At 49.4% G+C, this 26795-nt stretch overlaps 1 protein-coding gene across 2 annotated transcripts in view; it reads right to left on the bottom strand.

Annotated features, from left to right (window-relative positions):
* The window catches only part of Ryr1 (ryanodine receptor 1), a 129374-nt gene that overhangs the window by 90445 nt on the left and 12134 nt on the right, over positions 1-26795 (bottom strand). For both annotated transcript variants that reach the window (XM_028786244.1, XM_028786245.1), the window contains exons 8-31: positions 25630-25723; positions 25107-25181; positions 24517-24673; positions 24207-24371; positions 23421-23542; positions 22903-23098; positions 18678-18813; positions 18500-18595; positions 18272-18390; positions 18004-18137; positions 17176-17417; positions 16532-16724; positions 15429-15645; positions 14316-14420; positions 14030-14133; positions 12900-12983; positions 11572-11879; positions 10255-10457; positions 9129-9303; positions 8793-9001; positions 4801-5195; positions 3012-3144; positions 1796-1956; positions 916-1081 (exon numbers count right to left, since the gene is read on the bottom strand). In XM_028786244.1, the coding sequence (XP_028642077.1) occupies positions 916-1081; positions 1796-1956; positions 3012-3144; positions 4801-5195; positions 8793-9001; positions 9129-9303; positions 10255-10457; positions 11572-11879; positions 12900-12983; positions 14030-14133; positions 14316-14420; positions 15429-15645; positions 16532-16724; positions 17176-17417; positions 18004-18137; positions 18272-18390; positions 18500-18595; positions 18678-18813; positions 22903-23098; positions 23421-23542; positions 24207-24371; positions 24517-24673; positions 25107-25181; positions 25630-25723 (3989 nt within the window). The remainder of the gene's footprint in view (positions 1-915; positions 1082-1795; positions 1957-3011; positions 3145-4800; positions 5196-8792; positions 9002-9128; positions 9304-10254; positions 10458-11571; positions 11880-12899; positions 12984-14029; positions 14134-14315; positions 14421-15428; positions 15646-16531; positions 16725-17175; positions 17418-18003; positions 18138-18271; positions 18391-18499; positions 18596-18677; positions 18814-22902; positions 23099-23420; positions 23543-24206; positions 24372-24516; positions 24674-25106; positions 25182-25629; positions 25724-26795) is intronic.

The raw sequence follows: 26795 nt of genomic DNA, 5'->3' as shown, positions 1-26795 counted from the left end.
CAAATAAATCTTCCAATAAGGAACTTCATTTAGAGGTACCTCAAAAAAATTAAAAATAGGGCTGGAGAGATGGCTCAGTGGTTAAGAGCACTGACTGCACTTCCAGAGGTCCTGAGTTCAAATCCCAGCAACCACATGGTGGCTCACAACCATCTGTAATGGAATCTGATGCCCTCTTCTGGTGTGTCTGAAGACAGCTACAGTGTATTCATATATAATAAATAAATCTTTAAAAAAAAAATTAAAAATAATTTTTAAAAATTTGCGAAGATCACATTAGATGGGCTAAAGGATAGGTAGGTTGGACGTAGATGTCCTAAATAATTCATAATCGAGTCTGATGGTGGGCTTATGAACAGGGAGTTACTGTACAATTCCTTCAGTGTCTCTGTATACTTAAAATACATGTGGACATTTAAATAACAGGACAATGACAATAACAACAACAATGATATGCTAAAAAAGGACAAACCCACTTGAGGATTTTGGCCTACTCTAGGGTGTTTGCTTCATGGTGAGAAGAGTGAAGATGGCTGCCACCCGGCCCATGAGGGAACGCATCTACAGACCTCTCTTCAGTGCCAAGCTCTGCTATCTCCTTCATCCTGGGCAGAACACAGGGTTTCTCTGTGTAGCCCTGGCTGTCCTGGAACTCACTGTGTAGACCAGGCTGGCCTCGAACTCAGAAATCCACCTGCCTCTGCCTCCCAAGTGCTGGGATTAAAGGCGTGCGTCACCACTGCCCGGCTGGGCAGAACTTTAATGGAAGGCTCAGCTACACAATTTAGGAGTGGGCTCATTTTCTCTCTCCAGGGTCTGACCTCAGGAGCTACTCTGAAGGTTCTTCCTGGAATGCTGGGAAATGTCAATCCTGTTGTTAAGGGGCGTGGTCCTGTTGCTAAGGGGTGGGCCTACCTGGAAGAAGGTGTTGCTTTCTTTGCCATTGGCTGTAAAGGTCATCAAGCCGGTGGCCAGATCCACCAGGCAGCCAATGACAAGGTCCGTGTGGCTGATCCGGCCTTGCTGTCCAGGACTCACAAAATCCCCGCCCCACACCATGTAGCAGTTGCTACACTTGAGGCTGGAAGAGACAAACACACGCGGCACACATCCTCAGTCAGGGAAGCTCGATGCTTCCTTCCCTACACTCCAGGAAAACTGTGACCTCAGACCCCAACACTCAAACACCCACCACCTGCAGACCAAGCATAGAAAACACCTCACCCCAGACCCGGATGCCCCAGAGCTAGAGTCCATAGTTTAGTATGGGCATCCTGGAAAGAGGGGTCGGGAGAACAGAGGGGAAGAGAATGGAGGAATCAGAGTGGGAGTCAGAAGAGATAAAGGGAAAAAATGGGAGGCTATGAAACAGAAAAGGGTGGAATAAAAGAAAATAGCACAGAGCTGGAGGGATGATGGCTCAGTGGTTAAGAGCGCCGACTGCTCTTCCAGAGGTCATGAGTTCAATTCCCAGCAACCACATGGCAACTCAGGACTGTCTGTAACTCTGAGATCTGACACACAGACACATGAGCCGGTGAAACACTAATGCCCATAAAATAATAAGTAGATAGGAAGTATCTATTTAAAAAGAAAGAAAATGGAACAAAGAAACAATAGCGAGCAGGGAAAAAAAAGAAAGAAAAACTTCTGAAGTGGGTGTCATGATTTCTTTTGTTCCCCAAGGTTCCCAGGAACCCCAGCCAGGCAGCTCCAAAACTGGTGGCTGGAGCTCCCAGATCCTGCCCATGCCGACCTCCCGCCTGCACACAGAACCCCCACTCTGGTCCAGCACCTGCTGTGAACATTGCCTTGTTCATCCCCCATGGTCACCGTCACTGCTCGGACTTTGCTGAGGTCGAAGCTCATGTCGTGTTGATGGTAGTCAGGAGTGACCCAGCCCACCCACACGCAGCTGGGCTCCTGACCCGCGAAGACCCTCACAGAGTAATAGTACTGGGGACACAAAGAGAGGACCAGAGGTCAGTCGGAAAAACGGCCCTTTCTTACTAGAAGAGAGATCTCCTGAGTCTAAGTGTGTGTTGGTGTGCCTATTCGTGCTTTCCAAGATTGGGGAGCCCCTTGGGAAAATTTGGTGGAACCCTGACACTTGGTCCTTCTTCAAACTACAGCAAAGCAATAACACAGCTCACAATAATAGCTTGCTGCTCTAGGTAAGGTCCTCTACCGTCTAACTCACAGCTTCTGCCTTGCCACCTCACTAGGGGGTTATCATTTTTACCCTTATATTTACTGGTGAGAAAACAAACCGCAGTCCTTCCACTAGAAGGCAAAGAGCAGTGAAGTGACTCACCCAAGTGGCACCCAGGTAGCCTAAGATCCTACATGTTACAGTTCGTTCCTCTGTTCCTCCCTTCCCCTCCCCTCTCTCTTCTCCGCTTCTTTCCTGGACTAATGCTGGAATCTAGGACCTCAGGAATGCTCTATCACTGACCCATAATCCCCGGCTCTGGGATGAGGGCTGCACTATGTTGCCCTAGCTGGTCTTGAACTCCTCCGTAGTCCAAGCAGGCCTTGAACTTGTGATTCTCTTGCCTCAGCCTCCCCAGTAGCTTGGATTATAGGCCTGTGCCAGAAAGCCTAGCATGAATAAGATTTCTGTCTTAACAAATATCTGGGGACTCAAGCTATATTGGGATAACTACAGATTTTTTTTTTACTCCCAGGAATATGTTAGCTCTTGAACTTCATTCAAGTATTGTATATAGTTGATCCCAAATATTGATCTATATTGGCTTATCCTCTGGACTTTGGGGTCCCTAGGAGTTATATAAGTTTGCCTTATAGCTTCGTTGAACCCCCTACTATCTTCAGGTCACTAATACATGAGAATAGGGGATTCAAAGGACCACATCGGTGTGTGTTGTATTCTGACTGTCTAGAACGTATTGCGGGTATCTCAGATACAAGGACGTCAGCAATGAACTGGAAGTTCTGGGTTTCCCTGTTATGTTGGGGGGTTTCTGAAGCAGAGGGTCTTAGTTTCACACCGTGGTGGTGTTGAGGATAATCTCGGGGTCATCACGGTTGTCAGCAGGTACCACATCTCGAGGGAGTCGGGGAAGAGCCGGGGTGGTAGGTGGTTGGGTCATCATAGCAACCTTCTTGGCCTTGAACAAGAACCTGGAGGTCCAAGGAGAGCCTGACATTAGATGCAGCTCTTAAGCGCAGCCCTCGATGGTCCCATCATACTCATCATGCGGAATGAATCTGTCCTGGTTAGACCCTCCTTCTAACACCAGGAGCTTGCCGCTGGAGGATGGGGATTCCTGACTGGTCCAGCCCAGACTGTTCTGGAAGTGCTGTGTGCTGTACTTGTGAATGCTGGGCCACTCACATGTGAAGAGGGTGACTGATAGCTAAGTGTGGTGGTGCACAAGCACTGGAGAGGTGAGACAAGAGGATTGGGAGTTCAAGGCCACCCTCAGTTTTACAACAAGTTCAAGGCCAGCCTGGGCTATTTAAAAAAAAAAAAGCAAAATAAAGACAGTAAAGAGGGTAGCAAGATATATGGAGGTCCTGTTTGGGAATATACAATCGTGCCCCTAAATCAACATTACCCATTTGTGTTACTTTTTAAATTTTATTTATTTATTTATTTATTTATTTATTTATTTAGTGTGTGTGCATGTGTGTTCATGTTGGTGCACCTGTGTGTGTGCATAAATGTGGAAGCCAGATGACAACCTTTGGTGTCCACAGGAGGGGACACCCACCTCGTTTTGTGAGACAGCATTTTTTGTTGGCATAGACTTCACTTGAGTAGGTGACTCTGGCCAGCCAGTGAACCCCAGTAACCTGCCTGTCTCCACCCTAAACCCCAGCCCTGGGACTAGCAGCTCCTGCCACCACCCTTGACACTTTTGCTTGGGTTCTGGGGATCTCTGAAGCCTCACGCTTTCAAGGCAAGTACTTCACTGACTGCCCCCATCCTCCCAGATCTGTTTGATATTTGTGTTTGTTTGTTTGTTTGTTTGTTTTTAAAATTGATGTTGTTTATTGGTTTATATAGCCCAGGCTGGTCCTTGATGTTGTTTATTGGTTTATATAGCCCAGGCTGGTCCAAGATTCACTATGAGAACAGTCTACCTGCCTCTGCCTCCGGAGTGTAGGATTAAAGGCGTGTCCCATCACCCTGCATCAACCCGGTGATTGATATTGGCCTTCTTTGATGTTAGTTAGCTTTGGCTGTTTGTTTGGATTGTGTTGTTGTTTAGATACAGGGTCTCATTATATAGACCTGGTTGACCCAGAACTCACTACAAAGACCAAGCCGTCCTTGAACCAGAGATCGCGTCTCTCTGCCCCCCAAGTGCTAGGATAAAGGTGTGCACCACTACATCTGGCTAAAGTTAGTTTGGGGGGGCCACATTGGAAACACAGAATGCACTCTAACTTAGACGACAACTCCGTGTCCACTGAGGCATGGAGGGGCAGGGCACAGTAAGTTCTAACAGGGATAAGAAAACTCCCCTTAGTGTTCATGGGTAACGGCACTCATAGCGCACTCCGGGGCCCACCAGGCACTCTGGGATAGCAATCTTCTCCATACTGCGTAGTTTGGGTTCTCTAGTTTCATAGTTGTCGTGTCGTGGAAATGACAGCATAGCTGGGAAATAATACCATTCGCCTCACACAAGATCGCTCAGTGTTCTGATCTCATTTAGCACAACTGGACCCCTTTGAGGTGCAATGGAGGCTTCTTAAATTATTGAAGTTGCATAACTGAGGATCCCAAAATAGACTCTGAGCCCCTTTCGATCCCAAATCTTGACTCACCCTCTCTTCTTGTTCTTCTCGGTGGTAGCGTCTTTCTCATTCTCCGCCCTCGCAGGCTGAGCCTCTACCCCAGCCTGGGCAGTGCCTCCGGGTGTCCCCTCCTTGGCAGTTCCATCTTTGCCCCCCTCAGCCTCTCCCCAGCCTCCAGCGGAACGGCGCAGGTTTTCATAGTCCGTATCTGGTTCTGCTGCCCGGGCCTCATCTTCGGCAGGTGGCTGCAGGCCTGGGGATGCCAGGGGTGTGGCCCCCGCGGTGCAGCGGAAGTGCTGGTGGAACTGGACCGGAAGGCTTAGCCGGAGAAACAACATCTCCACCAGACTGTTCTGCGAGCCCCAGGTGCGGTGGGTCAAGCGCAGGCAGGGAGGTGTATCCACAGTGCCATCCATGCGGGCCACCTTGAGGGAGAAAGGGAGGAAGTTCTGAGGCAGGGTCCTGAGCACAGTTATGTGCAAAGTCACTATCGGGTCTCTGTGTGGGAGTTAAAACCTAAAAATAGCATGATGCGTCTTGGCTGTGGAGTGCTATCGGGCTCTGTCCAACTCTGAGCCTTACAAAGAGTTAACAGCTTGGACCTACGCTGGGAGCCTTTGGAAGAGTTTTCAGAACCAACCTATTCATCCCAGAGTAAGGCCCCACATATGCATTCCAGGCACAAATCCATTCGTGCATCCATAAACTAATAAAATTAAGTTAAAAAAACCTTCCATAACCTTACTTCTGACATTTACCCCACATCACGTGGTGTGTGTGTGTGTGGGGGGTGACGGTGGGAGTGGGGGTGGTCATGACGGAAGTGGTGGCTGTGGTGGTGGAGGTGGTGGTAGTGATGGTAGGATGGCGATGATGGTGATGGAGGTGGAGGTGGAGGTGGGGGTGGAGGTGGAGGTGGAGGTGGAGGTGGAGGTGGAGGTGGAGGTGGAGGTGGAGGTGGAGGTGGAGGTGGAGGTGGAGGTGGAGGTAGCTGTGGTAGTTTTGTTGTGTATTTGCTGGTTTGCTTTTGAGATAGGGTCTTGCTATGTAGCCCTAGCCTGGAACTCTCTCTGTAGACCAGGGTGACTTCAAACTCATAGAGAGTCACCTGTCTCTGCCTCCCAAGTGCTGGGATGAAAGTCATACACGACCACACCCAACTAGCTTTTGTTATTTATGAGACAAGGTCCTATAGAGCCCAGGCTGGTCTCAGACTTAATCTGTACACAAAGATGGCCCTGAACATCTGAGCCCCCTGCCTCTACTCACAAGTGCTGAGGTAGCAGCCATGCACTGGCAACTTGGAGTATTGTTGGATTCGATCACTTTTTAATTTACAAATAGAAAAACAGCAACTTGACAGGAGAGTGACCTGAGAGATAGACCCCCAACCCCCACCCCAAGCAGCCAAAGGTAACAACAGGCAGCAAAGCTGTTCTGTGTGATGTTGAGACGGGTTGATGCAGGACCATTTGCAGACGCCCAAATGAATGTGTCAGATGACTCAGCCTTTACGTCTAATTCACATGTATCTTCCACGTGCTATTTCCACGTCTACATTTTCCAGTGCTGTGATCACACCTAGGGCCTGGCACACACTAGGCAATCACACTACCACGAAGTTTTTCTCTTTAAACAAGCACACAACATGCAACACAACTCAGTGCTATGGGAATGGCTGTTCTGCTGTGTTCCTTAGGTTTTCTGTGAGAAGAAAACCTGCACTTGTTCGTTCGTACAGACGCAAATATCTTTTCAAACAGTCTTGATCTGCAGCTGGTTGGATTGAAGCCGTGGTTACAGAACCCACGGCACGGTGGCACAGAAGGCTGACTGCAAGAAGCTATAGCAACCTCAGGGCTGGAGGCATGAGATGGCTCAGCAATTAAAAGCTCTCTTCCAGGGCTGGAGAGATGGCTCAGCGGTTAAGAGCCTGCTCTTCCAGAGGTCCTGAGTTCAATTCCCAGCAACCACATGGTGGTTCACAATCATCCCTAATGGGTTCTGATGCTCTCTTCTGGTGTGTCTGAAGACAGCGACAGTGTACTCACGTATATAAAATAAAAATAATAATAAAAGCTCTTCCAGAGGAGCCGGGTTTGATTTCCAGCCTGCACGTGGTGGCTCACAACCATCTGTAACTCGAGGTCCAGGGGATCTAATGACTTCTATGGGCACCAGGCACACATGAAGTGCACAGGTATTCAGGTAGGCAAAACATCCATACACATAAACTGATAAAATTAAGTTAAAAACAAAAAGATATAGTGACCTCATAAAATGACACACACATACAGAAACACACACACACACACTGAGCCTGATTACAATAAAATATCTCTGAAATGTAAGCTGAAGGACATTTTACAAAACCATTGGCCTGTAGTCTACAAAGACATCCAAGTTGGGACTGGAGGGATAGCTCCATGGTTAGTGCACTGGCTGTTCTTGCAGACAACCCAGGTTCGGTTCCCAGCATCCATACAGAGGCTCACAAACATCCATAGCTCCAGTTTCAGGGGATCTGACACCCTCTCTGACCTCCATAGGTGCCAGGCACACACACAGTACTAAGATATACATCCAGACAAAACATTCATACAAATGAAAAAAATAAAACTTTAAAAATATATTTAAAGTCAATGTCATCTGCCCTGAGACCGAAGAGACCGAACCAACAAATGTAGCATGTTGAACTTGCAGTGGATTCTGGTCCAGAAAAAAAGAGACGTGGGAACTGATTGCCACAACTGGAAAAATTTAAATATAGGCTAGGGATCAGGCCACAGTGTGTCGGGGTTTGAATTCCTGACGCTCATCTTGGCGCTCCGTTCTCGAAGGGTATACCACGGCTTTGAAGAAATGCACGTACACATCTTACGTGAAGAATCCCAACGTCCCAACTAGTTGTTCCTCCTCTCACTTATTCTTTGGTTTCTTGCAAGGTCTCATGCAGCCCAGGCTGGCTTCAAACTCCCTATGTAGCTGAGAGTGGCCTTGAACTTATGCCTCTACTTTCTGAGTTCGAGGATGTCAGGCTTGTGCTACAGCTGATACCGTTGGGTCATTTAATCATGATTGTCTCTGCTCCTCTCTCTCTCTCTCTCTAATTTACTTATTTATTTCATGTATATGAGTACACTGTAGCTGTCTTCAGACACACCAGCAGAGGGCATGGGATCCCATTACAGATGGTTGTGAGCCACTATGTCGTTGCTGGGAATTGAACTCAGGACCTGTGGAAGAGCAGCTAGTGCTCTTAACCACTGAGCCACCTCTCCAGCCCTGCTCCCATCTCTTGTCTTACCCATAGATGACAGTTGTTTTGTGAAGCTGAATTTTAGAAGGGTAGCCCTGGGAGACCATAGAGGGAGACACCTCCTTCTATGACGTTTGTGCTTAGAGGAGACAGGGAGAAGAGAGTTGTGGAAAGAGGAATGGATTTTGAACACAAATTATAAAATGTTACTTGAGAGGTTGGAAATGTATTTCAGCAGTAGATCCCACAGTGAGGGGCTGGGGGCGTGGCTCAGTGGTAGAGCCTTGCCTAGACTCCCCCAGTGAGGGGCTGGGGGCGTGGCTCAGTGGTAGAGCCCCTGCCTAGAATACCCCAGTGAGGGGCTGGGGGCGTGGCTCAGTGGTAGAGCCCCTGCCTAGAATCCCCCAGTGAGGGTCTGGGGGCGTGGCTCAGTGGTAGAGCCCCTGCCTAGAATCCCCCAGTGAGGGGCTGGGGGCGTGGCTCAGTGGTAGAGCACCTGCCTAGAATCCCCCAGTGAGGGGCTGGGGGCGTGGCTCGGTGGTAGAGCCCCTGCCTAGAATCCCCCAGTGAGGGGCTGGGGGCGTGGCTCAGTGTTAGTGTACTTGCCTATCATGTGAAAGGCCCTAGGTTCAGTCCCTGAAACCAGCAGAAAAGAGAAAAAAGAAGATGTTATCCAGCATGCATCATGTGCACCGTGCCCTGTGTTTGGTCCTCGGCAGCAGAGAGTATTACTACTAATCACATGGACGGGAATCAATCTTACCTCATAGTGGGGGTGTTCGAGGGGCACAGGCTCAAACTGGGGAAGGCTCTTGCTAAACCAGGTGGTGACTGGGCGTTGCATGTTGATGGCGAACGGCTCAAAGCCTTCCTGAAGGCCACAGATGGCAAAAAACCTCAGGGAGCTGACATCCTGGCCCAGGTTCAAGTGGCCCACCTGACCAGGTCCCAAGCTGCAGACTGGCAGGAAGCCTGAGGGAAAGGGACGATGGACAGGGTGAGCAGGAGGATGGTGCAGGCATCCACGGGAAGGAGGGCCATAGAAGACTCGAGAACTACACCAGGAAGGGCCACGTAAAGAGATGATAGCAGCTCTCACCGTCCCCGATCTCAATGTCTCGGAAGGCTGTTTCGGAACCCGAGTCAGACATGAGGACCTCGCCATTGAGGGTGAAGATGATGGTGTTGTCTGTGAGATCAATCATGCAGCCGACAACATCACCTGGCTGCCAGGGGCGCCCAAAGGGCTCACTGCCCAAGTGCCAGCGCTGGCCCTGCGAGGAGAACCCCAGGAACCCACAATGAGGGATATACAGGAAGATGGAGACAAAGGGTAGCCGTGTGTGGTGTGTCTCACACGAGAAGACACACATAGCATCAAGTTCAGTGCATGTGAGGCAGGAGAGGGTCACCCACAGTACACCTCATCTTCCTCACATTTGTATCCGTGATCCTGAAATCGCCTTCACCAATTCCTACCCCACGCCTGCTGCCTGCTGCCCGCTGCCTGCTGCTGCCCACTGCCTGCTGCCCACTGCCTGCTGCTGTCCCCGTGGTAGGGGCATACAGACCAATCATGGGGTAGTGTAAGGGTTGGGACAGAAATAAGCAAAGACATAGAAAAAAATAAGCCTATTCAGATCCTCCATACAGACCCACGGGCTCCCAGCATAGGTGGATAACAATGCAGACGGAAGGAAAGGTTGGTACAGGGTTGGAGGGGATGGGGTGGGGGTGGGTGAGGATCTACACTGTTGCATGGAGGGAAGGGAGAAAACATGAGGGGATGCACACATAAGCAAGCGGGTAGACGGCGAGGATGGAGAAACGGATGGGCGGTGGCAGGATGGGACGTTGCTGGACTTAGTGACTCGTGCTTGTAATCCCAGCACTCGGGTGACTGAGGCAGGAGGTTTGTGAGTTTGAGGTTAGCCTGGGCTAAATAGCAGGAAGAAACTGGGCATAGTGCTGTTCGACTTTAATCCCAGCACTCAAGAGGCAGAGGTAGGCGGACTGCTGTGAGTTCAAAGTCAGCTTGTTCTACACAGTAAGTAGCATGTATGTATGTATGTATGTATGTATGTATAGGTGTATGTATGCATGAATGCGTGGATAATGTATGGCAGATGCATGGATCAATCAACAGAGAGGCACAGACAGGACTAGAACATGTGACTAGGAGAAACCACAGGCCCAGACAGAATGGAGCCCAGTGAGGTACCCACTCGGTGCCCGTTGAAGACATAGGCCAAATCGTCGGCCCCCAGCTCCACATCAGGTCTCAGCTCAGGCCTTGCCCAGCCCACTCGCATCTCTCCTGTGGTGACTGCTTCAAACTCGAAGTACCAGCGGCCGCTCTGGACTGCATAGGACTTCTCTGCCCGGAAGATGCGGGCCCGGTCACCTCGAGACTGGCTGTCCACCTGACCTACAGAGGAGGTCAGCGAGAGTTAGAGAGGCTGGGCAGGAAGTGGATCCCAAGATATCAAGAAGTAAGGAGACCAGAAAAGGGAAGGGTCTTCACTTGACACTGTCTTGGTGGTCTTTGGTTTTGAGACAAGGTGTCATTGTGTAGCTTTAGCTGGCCTGGAACTTGCTATATAGACCAGACTCACAGCCTCTGACTCCTGAGTGCTGGGAATAAAGCCACCATACCCGGCATCATTGCTTTGAATGGGTAGTCACTAGCAGTTTTCCATGCTCCAGAGGATCCACACCTAGCCATACGTGAGTAACACTCACTAGACTTGGTGACTTGACAAGAAAGTAGAAGATGACGCAAAGTTGGAGGTATATTGGGGGTGTCAGGGAGGTGTTGGAGGGGGACAATGAGGCTGGACATCTTATCTCACTGTATGAATGTATGAAATGCTCAAGAATAAGAAAAAACTGAGCCAGATATGGTGGCACACCCCTTTAAATCCCAGCACTCAAGAAACAGAGGCAGGCGGATCTCTTGAGTTCTAGACCAGCCAGGGCTGCATAGTAAGACCCTGTTTCGAAACAGAAAGAGAAAGAGGAGGAGAAAAGAAAAATAATTTAAAAATATTATCTCACACACACACACACACACACACACACACAAAAATAAATGGTTACCAGGAGAATCCAGCGTTCAAGGCCAGCCTCAGCTACACAAGTTAGAGGGTCACTTGGCCTACCTGGGCTACCATCTTGAAAGTAATAATGATTCCAGCCAGGAATGGTAGTGTCTACCTCTAATCCCAGTACACAGGGGGCTGAGGCGAGAGACTGTGAGCCTGATATTACCATGAGCCTAGGTTACATCATGAGTGCCAGGCTAGCTTCAGCTATCGAGACCCTTCCTCAAAAGACAAAAATAAACAAAGAAAGGAAGGGACAAGAGCTTGCGGGGACAGTGGTCATTCTTGGGGGTTAAGGGTTGACTTGGGAGTTGGTGAAAAGTCAAGTTACCGACAGGAGTTACAAACCCAGTCCTTGGTTACTTGGTTGAGTGGCTTCATGTTACAGCAAGACCCAGGGTTTGGGGTTAAGGGTCAAAGGTAGAGGTCAGTACTCACTGGGCTCCTGGTCAGGCGGCTCAATGTTGTAGCCATAGCCCAGCAGGGTGCGCACAGCCTGGCAGAGACTGTCCCGATTGCTGCGCTTGGTGGCCTCATCCAACAAGCGGTAGGGCACGAGGCGAGGGTTTCTGCGCGCAGGGATGTCCTGCACAGCACTGTAGCTCCAGCCCTGGGCCACGCGGTCTCTCGCCCATACATTGTGCCCATTCTCCGCCAGCCGGTCCACCAGAGTCGTCTGCGCAGGCGTCAGCCTCACGTGGCTCAGGTCCAGCGGAGCCGGCTTGTACCCATTGCTCATCATATACCTGCAGATGTGACAGCGGCTCACTGTGTAACGAGCCCTGGAACTCACTATGTAGAATAGGCTGGCTCTGAACTCATGGAGAGCTGCCTCCTGCATACTGGAATTAAAGGTATGCACCACCACGCTGGGTTGGCTGTGGGATTCTGGCCCTTCCCAGGACCCTGAGATCTTTAACCCTGTTGTTCATATGTTTGTGATAGGTGTGGGTGGGGATCAAATATGCACAATGCACGTGGAGGCCAAGTTTGTGGATTTAGCTCTCTCTTTCCACCTTCATGTGGGTTTCCAGGATTGAACTACCTGTGGGGCTTGGCACTGCTGACCTCTGTGACCCCTTCATCTTAAAAAATATTATATATGTGAGTGTGTATGTGTGTGTGTATGTATGTATGTATGTATGTATGTATGTATGTGTGTCTGAGTGAGTTTCCACTGAGTCTCATGTTTGCTTCTTTGGGGGTTTTGTTGTTTTTAAGATGGGGTCTCACTATATAGCCCAGACTGCCTCAAACTCCCAGATGTTTCTGTCTCGGGCTCTGGCGTGCTAGAGTGACAGATGTCCTCCACCACACCCAGTTTTGGGAGTCTTTCTCTTGACCACATTAAGTGACTCTAGCTTTGAGGTCTCGTGTTTCTGACCCATACTCAAACACCCTTAAACACGTGAAATCCTTGACCTTTGAACTTGGGATCTCTAACCCCTTCACCCATCATCCTAGGACCAATTACTTATGGCTCCAACAACGTCTGGATTCTCACCTTCTATCTCTGACCTCGGACTCTAAGATGGAAGTGCCACCTTAGATTTCTGGGGGCAACACCTGACCCTGAATCAGTGGTTCAGTCTCTGCCTCTGGAAGTCCTAATTCGTCAAGCCTGGGCACTTACTTCTGACCCCTGACCCACCAGCCTGTGTCCTAACCTGTGCGGTTTCATCCATGACCTCAGCCTCACCGCCATGGCTCTTAAGATCTCACTATGAATCCTTCTCCCCGTGACATGCCGGGCCACCCACACTCACGTCTTAGGGAGCTTTGTCTTCTTCAGGTTGTCCTCTGCCTTCTCATCTGCCATACCCACATGGCAGCCCAGGGCCAGCAGAGTCCTGAGCAGGGGAGCAAGATGACAAGGTCACAGTCGGCAAGTCCGCATAGCTCCCTGCCCGTCAGCTCTGTCTCTGTCTAGCTGCTCTGATGTCTGGGCTCCCTCTTTGGGTGACCTCTGACCCCTGTACTCATTCGACATCCCTTTGGTTATGGTCAGCTTTTCCTGTTTGTCCCTTTCTGTGTCTATCCATCCTTTGCTATGGCTTCCCACCTCCCCTCCACAGCTAGTCACTGAGGTTAGCCCAGGCTACCCTCAAAGCCTTGGGCTCGAGCCATCCTCATAGCTCAGATGATGGAAGCACATACCGCCACAGCTGTCTTTCTTTTGTATGCTGTGTCTCTTTCCTTCTCTGTGATAATATTCTGTCTGTCTCTGATACTGTCTGGTCACACACTTGCGGGTGCACGTATGCATGCATATGTATGTGTGTAGAGGCCACGGGTCTATGTCAGATGTCTTTCTCACCCATTTTCTGCCTTATTTCTTGAGGCACAATCTCTCACTGAATCTAGAGTTCACCAACTGGGTATACTGGCTGTCCCATTAAGCTGTCAGGCTCCTCTCCAGTGCTGGTATCACAGGTACCATCCATCATGTGTGCCTTTTTTTTTTCTTTATGATTTATTTATTTTATGTATGTGAGTACACTGTCACTCTCTTCAGACACACCAGCAGAGAGCATCGGATCCCATTACAGATGGTTGTGAGCCACCTGTGGTTGCTGGGAATTGAACTTGGCACCTTTGGAAGAGCAGCCAGTGCTCTTAACCACTGAGCCATCTCTCCAGCCCCCTCGCGTTCTTTTCATTGCTTGCTTGTTTGTTTTAGCTATGCTGGAGACAGGTCCAGGACCTTAAGTATGCTAAAAGAGCATTCTAGCACTGAGCCACACCTGAGTGCCCCGCTCGTGGATTCCCGGCAAGCACCCTACCTCCGACCCACCCTGAGTCCCTCTGGCTTCTGTTCTCCGTCTCTGCCTCTTCTCTCCTTTGCCTCCCCCTGACCGTCAGTCATACCCACTCCCTGCTCCCCTGAGCCTCTCACTTGAGTGTCTCCCCCGACATCTGCAAGTTGTAATTCCGCTCAGGCTCCGGCAAGCTGTGGAAATCCACAAGACATGGGTGCAGCCTCTTGTTGTCATCCCGAACCTAGAGAAATACCAGAATCAGTGTGTGGGCTCCCCTTCACCCCCTTACCCATATATGGTGACCCACTGATATCCAACCTATTCTTCTGCCATTTGCAGCCCAAAGGCTCCTTGGTTCCCTGAAGTCCTCAGGTACCCGTGCTCCCTACCATTGCTGCTCCTCCCTCCAGGGTCTAAGCTCACCGGACCGTAGGTCCATCCCTGCTCAATGCGAGTCAGTGCCCAGAGTTCGTGAATGTTCTCTGCCAGCTTCTCCCGAATCCGCTCCAGGTGAGGGGGCAAGACGATCTGGGGTTACAGAGACACCTGTGAGATCTCTGAGATCCTATCGCTGTCGCAGTCTCCTCTCCCGGCAGCGATACTCCAAAGCCCTGTTCCCACCCCTTGCCGTAACTAGAAAGACAACGTCCACAGGCGCATCATAAAAATTAAGGAGCACCTGGGGACACACAGATCCATGTGCCCCTGTGGACTGGGAACCCCTTGAAGACAGTTTAGACTGCTTTTCAATGAGCGCCCAGCTCCAGCCAATCCAACCAGAGCTAGAGTCAGATCCCGAAAACCGTTCAGGAAAAACAAAAAACAAAAAACAAAAAAAAAAATCTGGCTGAACATGCAGTTGAGTTACGTCCTTCTCTTTATAAAGAGAGCGATGAGAATTTGTGTAAAAATTCTACACACACTGGTGAGACTGGAACCCAGAGCTTCACACAACATCAGGCAATTGTCATACACTGTTGAGCCAGCCCCCAGCCCCTCACTGGGGGATTCTAGGCAGGGGCTCTACCACTGAGCCACGCCCCCAGACCCTCACTGGGGGATTCTAGGCAGGGGCTCTACCACTGAGCCACGCCCCCAGCCCCTCACTGGGGGATTCTAGGCAGGGGCTCTACCACTGAGTCACGCCCCCAGCCTCTAAATTCCTTACTTGCAACTCAGCACTGACATCTCTTACTGATGGACTTAGATGTAGAAATATAAGCTGCAATAAACCCTTTCCTCCCCAGGCAGCTTTCGGTCCATGTTTTATCATAGCAATAGAAGCCAAGATAAGCCGAGCAGTGGTGGCGCACGCCTTTAATCCCAGCACTCGGGAGGCAGAAACAGGCAGATTTCTGAGTTCGAGGCCAGCCTGGTCTACAGAGTGAGTTCCAGGACAGCCAGGGCTACACAGAGAAACCCTGTCTCGGAAAAACAAAACAAAAACAAAAACAAAACAAAAAAAAAAGAAGCCAAGACAATTTTTCTTTAGATAAATGTTTAGAAGAAAGAAAACCTTTGCAAAGCAGGCAGTACCTGGATGGTGTCCACAGGACAGGGCACAAAGTCCAGATGTGAGAGGCAGCGACTGGGGCCTACCAGGTGGGGCCCTCGAGGTCCTTCTCGGCGATATTCTTTGATGGGTTGGAGATGGAGCCGCTCCCGAGGGAGCACAGCTTCATGGCATGGAGCGTAGCCAGGTGGGGGCAGGAACTTAAATTCACCATGGCGGCCACCAAGGAGGAAGCGCACTCTGGGGGAGGAGGGCGGGGGGTGAAGGAGAGAGCTTGCAGTTAGGGGGGGAGGGGGGAGGGAATATGCGGGCAGCTCTGGGCTCACTGCAATGTTCTAGGGCAATGGTTCTCAACCTATGGGTCAGTCACAAGAGCCTTTCTGGTCACATGACCCATTGGAAAAGACAGACATTTACATTACGATTCTGAATAGTAGCAAAATGACAGTTTTGAATTAGCAACAAAAAATACTCTTTTGGTTGGGAGTCACGACAACATGAGGACCCGTGTGAAAGGGTCGCAGCATCAGGCAGTTTTGAGAGCCACTGTTCTAGGGGAGTGTGAGGATCCCAAGCAGTCTTGGGTCTGTCTCCTAGTACCACAAAAGTCATCTGGGAGTCACTTAAATTCTACGATCATGACAAAATAAACAGAATCTCCACGGAATGGGAATTTATAGAGTTGAAAGTGGTCAGGAAGGACGGTTAAATGTGTTTGGAGTGTACAGGTGACAGGGAGTCACAGGGCAAGTCTGGGCTCATTAGACCGTCACAGGGACTCTGAGGCCTCTGGGTGTCAAATAGGGTCTTAGATCACTATCAAGTGCTAATGTCGTTGGAAGAGTCTGGGGTCACTGGAGGTCATTGGAATGGTCTTGGGTCATTGAGACATCTCTGTGGGAGTCTGGAGTCATTATAAAGTCATCATGAAATTCTTGGGTTACTTGGAAGTCCCTGGACAGACACAGGAATCGGAGATCACTAGGGTCACACACTGAGGTCACATAGCCCTTCACGTGACCACGACTGGCCACCAATCAGTTGTAAAGGAGGCTTCTCTGTCCCTGCCTTCTAGGAGGATGACTTTTGATTGGGGATGGACAGCGAGACAGGGGTGGATCCTCACTTGATACCAGCTGAGAAGCTCACGACAGGGAAGAAGAGCCCATCGAGGTTGAAGGATTCAAAGACACCCTGCACGGGGCAGCCATTGATACGAAAGGAGATAGATGGGACGCTGAGGTCCAGGCAGCAGCTGACCACATCCTCTGGGGCCAGGAGGTGCTGTCCGGGAGAAGTCACTGGGCGTGCCACATGCCCTACAACAAGTCACCAGGAAAGGGTCAAGGGTCAAAGGTCCCACAAAACCAATGGTATTGTGACAAGTTGTGGCTATTAAGACATCGGTAGGAGCCCAATTTTAGATTCTGTACAATCAAAGGTTCCCATGGATTGTCCTAAAATTGGGGTTCCTGGGAGATCTATTGATCTTCATAAAGACTGAATTCCGAGAACTTTGAGGTCATAAATCAAAGGTCAGAGGTCATAACAATTGGGCAGTCTTCTGGGATCACCCTTGTAGGATATGAAGAAACAGGTGATGTTCAGGATTCTGAAAGTTCTACAGTTAGGGTCAAATGAGAGGTAAGGAGTCAACAGTTTGCCTCTTCTGGGAGTCAGGATTCTTAAACCCTAAGGTGTGCCGTCAGAATCTTGGGGACTCTGGGGTCAATGGCCAGGGGTGGGAATCCCCTGGAAGGGTATAAATACCTGTCCAGAGATGCAGCCCATCAAAGCCGTAAGAGTAGAGGTCATCGCCAACTCCATTGCCACCCCAGCCCTCGCCACCTCCTGGGTAGGGGCTGTAGCCCTCGCTGAGGGCCCAGCCCACTCGAAGGTGGGTGGCCTGAGCTGTCAGAAATGGGGCCACCTCATCCACCATCACCTCAAAGTACCATTTGCCATACTGCGTGGAGCCCTCTGCTCGGCCCACAAAGATGTTGGGTCGGATGCTGCAGGAGAAACAGGACAGGAGAGATGGAGAGGAAAGTCAGAAATGGGAAGAAAGAGAGAGACATACAGACATCGAAAGATAAAGAGAGTGGGGCTGGAGTGATGGCTCAGAGCGTAAGAACACTGGCTGCTCTTGCAGAGGGTTCAATTCCCAGCACACATTTGGAGGCTCACAACCAACTGTAACTCTGGTTTCAGGGAATCAGATCCCCTATCCTCTGTGGGTATCAAGCTTGCAAGTGATACACAGGTATACATATCCATGCACACATACATAAAATATTATTTTGAAGAGATAAAGAGAGGATGAAAGATAGCCAGGGAGAAGGAACTGGAAGAGAGAAGGACAGAAACAGGCAAAGAGAAAGAGGAAACACGGGAAAGAAGGAAGAGACGGGGACAAAACCGAGACCCAAAGAGAAGAAAGAATAAGGAACCATGCATGAGCCAGGGGCCAAGGGCTCTCCTGGACAGGGAGACGGGAAAGGGGCATCTCTTGGGTTGGAGTCTCTGGGTCAGGGGGAGGTTTGAGAGGCTCTGAGCCTGAGGTCATCTTGGGGTCCAGATCGGGGTTAAGAGCCACACCTGGTGACGTAATTGATGAGGTTTGTCTGAAGCAGAAGTTCTCGGCCGGGGAGCAAGTTCTCAGTAATGAGATCCTGGTTGGAGCGCACGGCCACACCATTGCACACACAGAGCGAGCATAGCACATCCAGGACCTGGAAGTCAAGTTCCAAGGTCAAGGGGCGTGAGGTTAGCCAGGCGTGGTAGCACACGCCTTTAATCCCAGCACATTGAAGGCAGAGGCGAGTGGATCTGGGACCTGGGGAGGGGTCGGGGATGCAGGGCCAACCTTGTGGTTCCTCCCGTGCTTGTCTAAGAGGGAGATGATAGACTTGATATGGTTCTCCTGGATGATGTTCAGCACCTCAGGACTCTCAATCAGGACACAGTACAGCACCTCCAGGATGCCTGCGGGGGCGGGGCAGGAGAGGTGAGGAGCGGGGGCGGGGCAGGAGAGGTGAGGAGTGTTGGCTTTTCCTCCCCAAGCTTCCCATCCCCCCATCCTGGGGTTTCCTACCAGATGAGGCCTCCAGGCGATCCAGCTTGCTGACCAGCCAATCCAAGTTTGTGGAGAAGAGGGCACAGTTGGTGCGATTGCCACGGATCAGAGAGGCTGTAGGGGGCGCAAGGGGTCAGATTTATCAGGATAGGGCATCTGGATGCCCTCGGGGAAGTCTGCTCCGGGGTCCTCTTACCTAGAAGTTCATAGAGCAGATTCACAATCTCTTTCCAAGATTCGGCTGCCTCCTCCCCTGCAAATTCGGCAAAGTGGGCAGCGGTGGTATAGACGTTGAGGCGGTCAATGCAATTCAGGACCAGGGAGAGCATCCCCTGGGGTGAAGAAATGAAGGTTTTATAGCAGGAGTTCTTGGTCCGGCCTTTGCTAGATTTCCTAAGTCAGGAATATGACTTATTCCTGAAACAGGTAAAGGCTATGTCCCCAGAGGTCACCAAGCTCCTTTAGGTCTGTGTCTTCAGGATTACTGCCTTTCTCTCTGGACTCATCAACCCGTTCATGTGCTCTTTGCCTCAGTCTCCAATGTAATATGCCCTTAGTAACATCAGGCTTAATTTGTGCCTCTGTGATCTACCATTTTCTCTCCATTTTACTCATCTCCAGGCACCCCACTCCTGGTCACAATTGGAACAGTTCACTTTATCACGTAATAATAAATAAGAGATTTATCTTTTTCACTCTCTCCCTTCTGACATTTTAATGTTTTTTCTTCTTCTTATACTGTCATTCTTTTTTTTTTTTTTTGAGACAGGGTTTCTCTGTATATCTCTGGCTGTCCTGGAACTCACTCTGTAGACTACGCTGGCCTTGAACTCAGAAATCCGCCTGCCTCTGCCTCCCAAGTGCTGGGATTAAAGGCGTGCGCCACCACCGCCCAGCATACTACCATCATTCTTATACTGTCATATATATATATATATATATATATATATGTGTGTGTGTGTGTGTGTGTGTGTGTGTGTGCTCTTGTCTTGGCTGGCTGTAGACCAAGCTGGTTTTAAACTCACAGAGATCTACTTAACCTCTGCCTTCAGAATTCTTATGTTAAATGTGTGTACTAACATGCCCAGCTATTCTGAAATATATATATATATATATGTGTGTGTGTGTGTGTATGTATGTATATATGTCACAAATGGTTTGCCTGCAGGGATGTAAGTGAGCCATTTTTATGCCTGGTGGCTGCGGAAGTCAAAGGAGGAAGTTGGCTCTCCTAGAACTGAAGTTGTAGATAGTTGTAATCTTCTCTGTAGGTGCAAGGACCTGAAACCAAATCCTCTGAGAGAACAGCAAGCGTTCTTGACAGCTGAGCCATCATTCCAACCCCTATTCTGAGTATTTTATACATGTGTGCGTATGCAAATGGGCATGCACATATATGTACCTATGTGTGTATATGGAGGCCACAGAACTTCTATCTCCTTTGAGACAGAGTTTCTCACTGCCCTGGAGTCGACCCATTAGGCTACACTGGCTGACCATCAAGCCTGGGGATCTGCCTGTCTCTCCTCCCCACCGCTAGGACTTCAAGTGTTTACCAGTATGCCTGACATTTTTACATGGTGGGTTTTGAGAATCTAACTCTGTTTCTTGTGCACTTTGACTGGGCTCTCTCTCTAGCCTCTTATTGTGTGAATCCTAACATACATAGAGAATATGTGTAAAACACATACAATTAGTTCTCACCCCTCACAGTAACACTCTGTAAAATCACATGAATGGTGAATTATCAATTGTTGAACCATTTATTACTCACAGCAAAAATACAGGGGATTCCTGCAAATGTCTGGACAAATATAGTTTTGTTTGTTTATTTGAAAGGCCACACCCTGTAGTCCAAGCTGTCCTGGAAGTGGTAACAATCCCCGTGTCCCAATTCCCAAGAACTTCTATTACAGGTGTAAGCTTCCATACCTGACTTACTATACTTTTTGGAAACAGAATCTTGTTGTATAAACCAGGCTAGACTTGGTACTTACCACATAAGGCAGACTGGATTTGAACTTGTGGAAATCCTTCTACCTCTGCCTCTCAAATTCTGGGTGTGCCACCATCCTGCCTTAAAATTTTTATTTTTCGGGGGCTAGAGAGTCTGAAGTGATGGCTCAGAGGTTAAGAGAGCACTGCCTGCTCTTCCAGAGGACCCTGGTTCAATTCCCAGCACTCACATGGCAGCTCACAACTGTCTGTAACTCCAGTTTCAGGGCATATGACACCTCACACAGACATATGTGTAAGCAAAAAACAAATGGGCCCAGGCTAGCCCATAAAATAAAAATAAATTATTTTTTTATTTTAAAAAGATGGCATTATGTCCAGAGAGGTAGCTCAGTTGGTAATATTTTTGTAGCACATATGAAGTCCTGAGTTTGTTCCCTAGCACCCATAACGTAAACATGAGCACTTATAATTCCTGGGGGATGAGAACACAAGGAACAGGTCAGCCTCCCTATTGCAAGTTCTTGGCCAGCCAAGGGCAAGAGGGAGAGGGGGAGAGGGGGAGAGAGGAGGAGAGGACAGGGGAGGGGAAGGTAGAGGAAAAAGGAGTGTATTTGCTATGTAACCCAGGCTAGCCCCAAAGTCCTGGGCTCAAATGACTTTCTCACTTTACGTTCCGAAGTAGTTGGGACTATAAGCATGAGCTATCATGCTCAACTCTGGACACAATATTTCATCAATGAGTTAGTGCACGACCTTGTTTTATGCTCGTTTCTATATAAAGAAACTTATTCATAACATAGTGTTTTATTAAAGAATATTAAATTTACAACTAATGGCATTATAGTAATGCCTGAATGAAACTTATCTGCATGTATTTCCTTCCTGCACTTAAGAATTCCAGAGGGAGCAACATAGTGAGGCAGAACAAAGGATGGTGGCCCACACCTTTAATCCCAGCACTTGGGAGGCAGAGGCAGGGAATCTCTGAGTTCGAGGCTAATCTGGTCTACAAAGTGAGTTCCAGGAAAGCCAGGGCTACAAAAAGAAACCTTGTCTCAAAAAAGAAAACAAAAAGATACATCACACACACACACACACACACACACACACACACACACACACACAGTAGCAAGAAAAAAACCAGACAGACCAACAAACTGTGCCTTACAGAAACTTCACAAAAATAAGCATCAAGCTGGGAGTAGTAGTAGCACATGTCTTTAATCCCAGCGTTCCTGAGGTGGATTTCTGAGTTCGAGGCCACCCTGGTCTACAGAATGAGTTCCAGGACAGCCAGGGCTACACAGAGAAACTTTGTATCACAAAGACAACCAACCAACCAAAGAATCCCAGATGATACCTGAAAGTCATTCATATCTTTACATTTTGAGAGATGTGTGTGTTATGTGTATGTTCACCCACAGGTGTGCATTCTTGTGCCCATAGAGACCAAAGGTCAACTTCTGGGGGGTCTTCTTTATTATTTGGCATCTTGGTTTTATGTTTTGTCTCAGTTTGTAGCCCTGGCTGGCCTGAAAATTGCTACGCAGACCAGGCTGGGCCTTGAACTTACAGATATCCTTCTGCCTCCCAAGTACTAGGATCAAAGACATGCTTCAAGTCCAGCCATCTTTTTTTTCCCCCCAAAGCTTTACGTTACTATTTTTAAATATATGTATGTGTGAGGGCTGGTGTGTGTGGGTTCCTGTGGAGGCCAGAGGCACCTCTGGAGCTGGAGTTTAGGTGTTTGTTAGCCACCAGATATGGGTACTGGAAACTGGACTTTGGGTCCTCCGATACAGCAGTACATGTTCTTAACCACAGAGCCATCCCTCCAGCCCCCACCTTATTTTTGTAAGACAGGATCTCTTCCTGAACCCACTTATCTGTACTGTATCTAAGTGCCCTGCGTATATTAATTCCACCCTATCGGTAGTTTTGTTATTGTTACTATGATCCGTCTTCCTCGTTAGGAGAAGAGGGGACACATTCCACACCACTGACAGGGCGGCAGAGTCCCGGACCTCAGGACAGACCTCTTGTTCCACCCTTCCTGCTCTGGCAGAGCCGAGAGCCGCACACCTCTTCCTTTCTTGTTCTCCTAAGAGAGGACTAATACCTCACCCCTGTTGAGGTCCGCCTTATACTCTCCTTCCAGAAGTACCAAGATCAGCTTCTGTTGCTGCATCCCTACACCCCACTCTGGTACTGCCCTCTCACCCGAAAAGGCCAGATCCCAGAGACCCCAACCCAGAAGCCCCTCGAACTCAGTGCCTGGCCAGACGTTCACACAGCTTCACCCCATGTCTCCCTTATTCCCGTCCATCCTCAAAGCCCCGCCCATCAGCACAGCTCGCCCCCCTTGAGATTGGTTCCTTCGCTTTCCTACTGGCCCTGCCCTCTCTCGAGCTCCTCCCCTGACCCCGCCCCTCCCAGCCCCGCCCTTCACGCGGTAGCTTCACCTCCTCCTGGAAGAGGCTCTGTCGGTTGCGCAGGCTGCGCAGCTTGGTCTGCTTCTCCTCGTGCTGTAGCTCCTCCGAAGGGGGCTCGAAGTAGCCGATGAGGTCCTGTAGGCTCAGGATGACGCCCTCGATGGGCAATGCTGACCCAGCCGGTGGCCCGGAGCCCCGTGGCTTCCCACTAAAGCTATCGAGACCCCTGTGGGGACCACAGTGCTCAGGAGGAACCACCACCGTGCTGGGCTCCCACAGAGTACCCACGGGAGAGGGGGGATGAGGGGGAAGAGGACAGGGAAATAGAAAGGCCTTGGACCCTGTGCGTAGCTGGCACAGGGGATCATGGAAAGAATCAGGACAGGAGAGTACCAGTCAAGGGTTTGGGAGATGGTTGGGAATGTGGGGTCAAAGGTCATGCGTGTCTAAATCAGAAGTAGGGAAGTCAGAGGCTGTGGATGTCAGAGGTCTCTGGAGAGGGCGTGTCAGGCGCGTACGTGGCTAACTAAGAGAGTGTGTGGGCTTACTTTATGAACTGGTTGTACAGGCCTGCAGTGCTGTATATCATCCGGGCAGCCTGGGACTCCTCCTGCTGGCATCGTGTCAGTGATAACGCGTCATCCATGTGGCCTTCCTGGTGCAGCATGGCCTGAGTGTGCAGACAACAGAGGCGTCAGGAAGGGTTGCCACCTGTTCTATAAGGTGATGAGGATGGAACCTAGAATTTCATGCATGCTACACAGGTCCCGTACTGAACTATAGCCCCGGGGCTTTTTCTTTGGGGTCCTTTGAAATAGGGTGTCACTATGTAGTCCAGGCTGACTTCGAACTCACAGTCCTCCCTCTGCTTCTTGGATGCTAGAGTTATTGGTGTGACCCACCTGGCCCTGCCAATAATGTACGAGTATTATTTTCAGCCTGTTATTATTTGGAAGATTCTTGTGAGGAGTGGATGTGGGTGTGTACAGCCGAGACAACCTGCAGAAGCCAGTCCCCTCCATCTACCGTGCAGGTTCTAAGGATCAAAGTCAAGGCCTCAGGCTTAGCAGCAAGCTCCTCTACCCACTGAGTCATTTTGCTGGCCCTTCTTATTTGTTTCTGTCTATATGGCTCTCTAGTTTTCTATTTCTGTGCATCTATATCTCTGCCTCCTCCTTTCCTTCTCCCTCTCTCTCTCTCTCTTAAACACACACACCCCTCTCTTTTTTCCCTGTCTATTCTAGTCTCATTATAAGGTTCCCAATAAGCTGGGTAATGAACACCACAACCCATCCCTACCTCTGATCACACACCCACCTCTACCTGGAACCTACCTTCTTCTTGAGTACCCCAAGCCTCAGGGCCTTGGGGTCTGGGGCAGCATAGGTGAGCCACAGGCCTGAGGATACATGCTGCACGAAGCACAGCGACTCTCCATACTTGATCTCAGGGGGCCCCATGCCCTCCACGTCTCTCTTGGGGGCCACATCCAGCTTCTCCTACAGGGACAGGGGACAGAGGTCAGCCTTCTCTGCCTGGTGTCATGGGAGACCCCAAGCAAGATCCTAGCTATAGCTAGGAGGTTAGAGAGGAGCCAGGGCTGCAGGTGAGCAAGGGCACCCCCACACACACACACACACCGACCTTGGAGATTCGGAAGCAGAAGGAAGTAGCCTTGGTATGCGCCTTGCTGGCATCAACCACCATAAGGCCTTGGTCCTCAGTGAGCGCAAGGTACCTCCCTGTGGTCACGTGCCTGATTCTCAATGGCTGGCCCCAGCGGAGATGGCTTCCACTCCAGCTATGGATGGTGAAAGTGAGGAGAATCAGGGGACCCCTCCCTAGTAGCCATTAACGTCATAGTCTTGGCATGCAACTCCTCAATCACCTCTCTTCTAGGGCTCTCTAGATCTTTCTTGGGACCCCTAAATCTTTCTTAGAGTCCCCCTCCTCCCTGTTCAGCAGCTCCAGACCTCTTGCCCATCCTCGAACATTCTGCAGAGCTCCCCAGCTGTCTCTCCAGGGAGGCGGCTCCACAGGAACCTCCCACCTTCTCCCAAGGACTTTTCCTCTAGGGCTCCAGAATCCCTGAGGACCTCTATCTCTCTCAGGCTCCTTAGGTTGGTCCCCTACACACCCTTACAATATCTTCTTCATATCTCCTTCAAGACCCTTCCTCCCCTCCCAGGCTGCGGAGTAGTCCCCAACCTCTCCCCAACCCTCCCACACCAAACCTGATTCTCAGCGGCTCTAGCCTCCATAGGGAGCGGGCGTGAGTGCACACAGGCCCTCCCTCGTAGTAGACAAGTCTGAGGATATGGGAGAGAACAAGGTCAAGAGTGCAGACTCCAGTCCCTAACCCTCTCCAGAGGGTCTGAGATATACTCTAACAGCCCATGGATGGAAGGCTTGGTCCCCAAGCTATAGGACTATTGGGAGTGGCAGAGCCTTTGAGAGGGAGCCTACGGGAAAGAGGTTATGTCACTGGAATATTAGAACCTCAACTGTCATAAGGTAGAGACAGCCTCTGCCACATACCGGTACCATGATGTCCTACACCACCCACCTTAAGTAACAGGAGCCAAGTAATCATGGAATGAAACCATGAGCCAAAAATAACCTTTTCCTCTACTAAGTTGACATTCTCAGGCATTTTGTCACAGTAGCAGAAAGCTAAAAAGCACCAAGTCCCAACCAATCTTTCCCACCCCCCTCCCATACCCCTGGACCCCAGGTCTCCTTGTCCCAAGCCCAGACCTGCGTTGGTCATCACTGTCAGATGGGGAAATGGTCAGACATTCATCCATATGTCCATGAAAGAGGCGGAGGACATGGCCTCCAGTCACAAAGCCTGAGGAAGATCAAGGAGAGGTGATTGCTGTGAGGTAACCCCAGGAAGACCCAGATGTCAGTGTGGCATCTAGGAGCCCATATCTCCCCTGTGGAAGGTAAGGGCAGGTTGGGGAGTGATGTCCTGCAGTTGACGGTCTGTGATCTAGGCCATGTTTAAGGACTGAAAAGTGAGGGTGTGAGATTTGGAATCTGAGGTCGGAGACCGACCTGTAGGGATCCGGATTTGCCAGAAGAAGGTCAGGGGACGGGGAGTCTGTGACTTAGGGTTCTCTGGACCTTTGAGATCGGAGTCAGATTATTCAGAAAACTGGGGCTAGTGCTCCCTGCTGTTGGGGTCTGTGTTCTGAGGTTTGGGTTTGGAGGTGTGGTCGCTGGCTCTGAGGCTAGAGTTGGCAGTAAGACCTTGAATACTGAGTGTTGGTGTGGGGGAGCTTAGGCTGACAGATGAGGTCAAGGTTCTGGGTTGTGGTCTGAGTTTGAGACTCTGAGCTCGGGAGTATGAGTTTGAAAGATCTGAGCTTTGTAGTTAAAGGATAAGGGGCTGGAGAGGTGGCTCAGCAATTAAGAGCACTTGCTGTCATTGCAGAGGGACTGAGTCCTGTTCCCAGCACCCATGAAGCAGCACAGAACTGTCTATCTACAACTCCAGTCCCAGGGGATCCAACATGATCTTCTGGTCTCTGCTGGCACCAGGCCCACACATGGTGCACAAACATAGACACAGGCAAAACAGCCATACACATAAAATAAAATAAACATATACCTTTATTACACATTACATATCTTTTATAATATATTATATATTATATATTATATAACATAGTATATAAAAATTATATATTATATAATATAGTGTAGTGTATAAAATATATTACTTTTTATTTTATATACTTATTATTTTATGTACAGTTATATAATATAATTTATAATACATTACATATAATATATTGTATATATAACATATTGATCAGTTAATATATATAATTATATATAATATTATGCTACATGTTATGTTATATATATTATATTATATAATATATTATATATATAATATTATGTTACATGTTATT

Source organism: Grammomys surdaster, unplaced genomic scaffold (genome assembly GCF_004785775.1).
Source record: "Grammomys surdaster isolate TR1022 unplaced genomic scaffold, NIH_TR_1.0 125430, whole genome shotgun sequence".
Lineage (NCBI taxonomy): Eukaryota > Metazoa > Chordata > Mammalia > Rodentia > Muridae > Grammomys > Grammomys surdaster.
The sequence above is the reverse complement of the archived record's forward strand: the minus strand, read 5'-3'. Positions and strand labels throughout refer to the sequence as shown.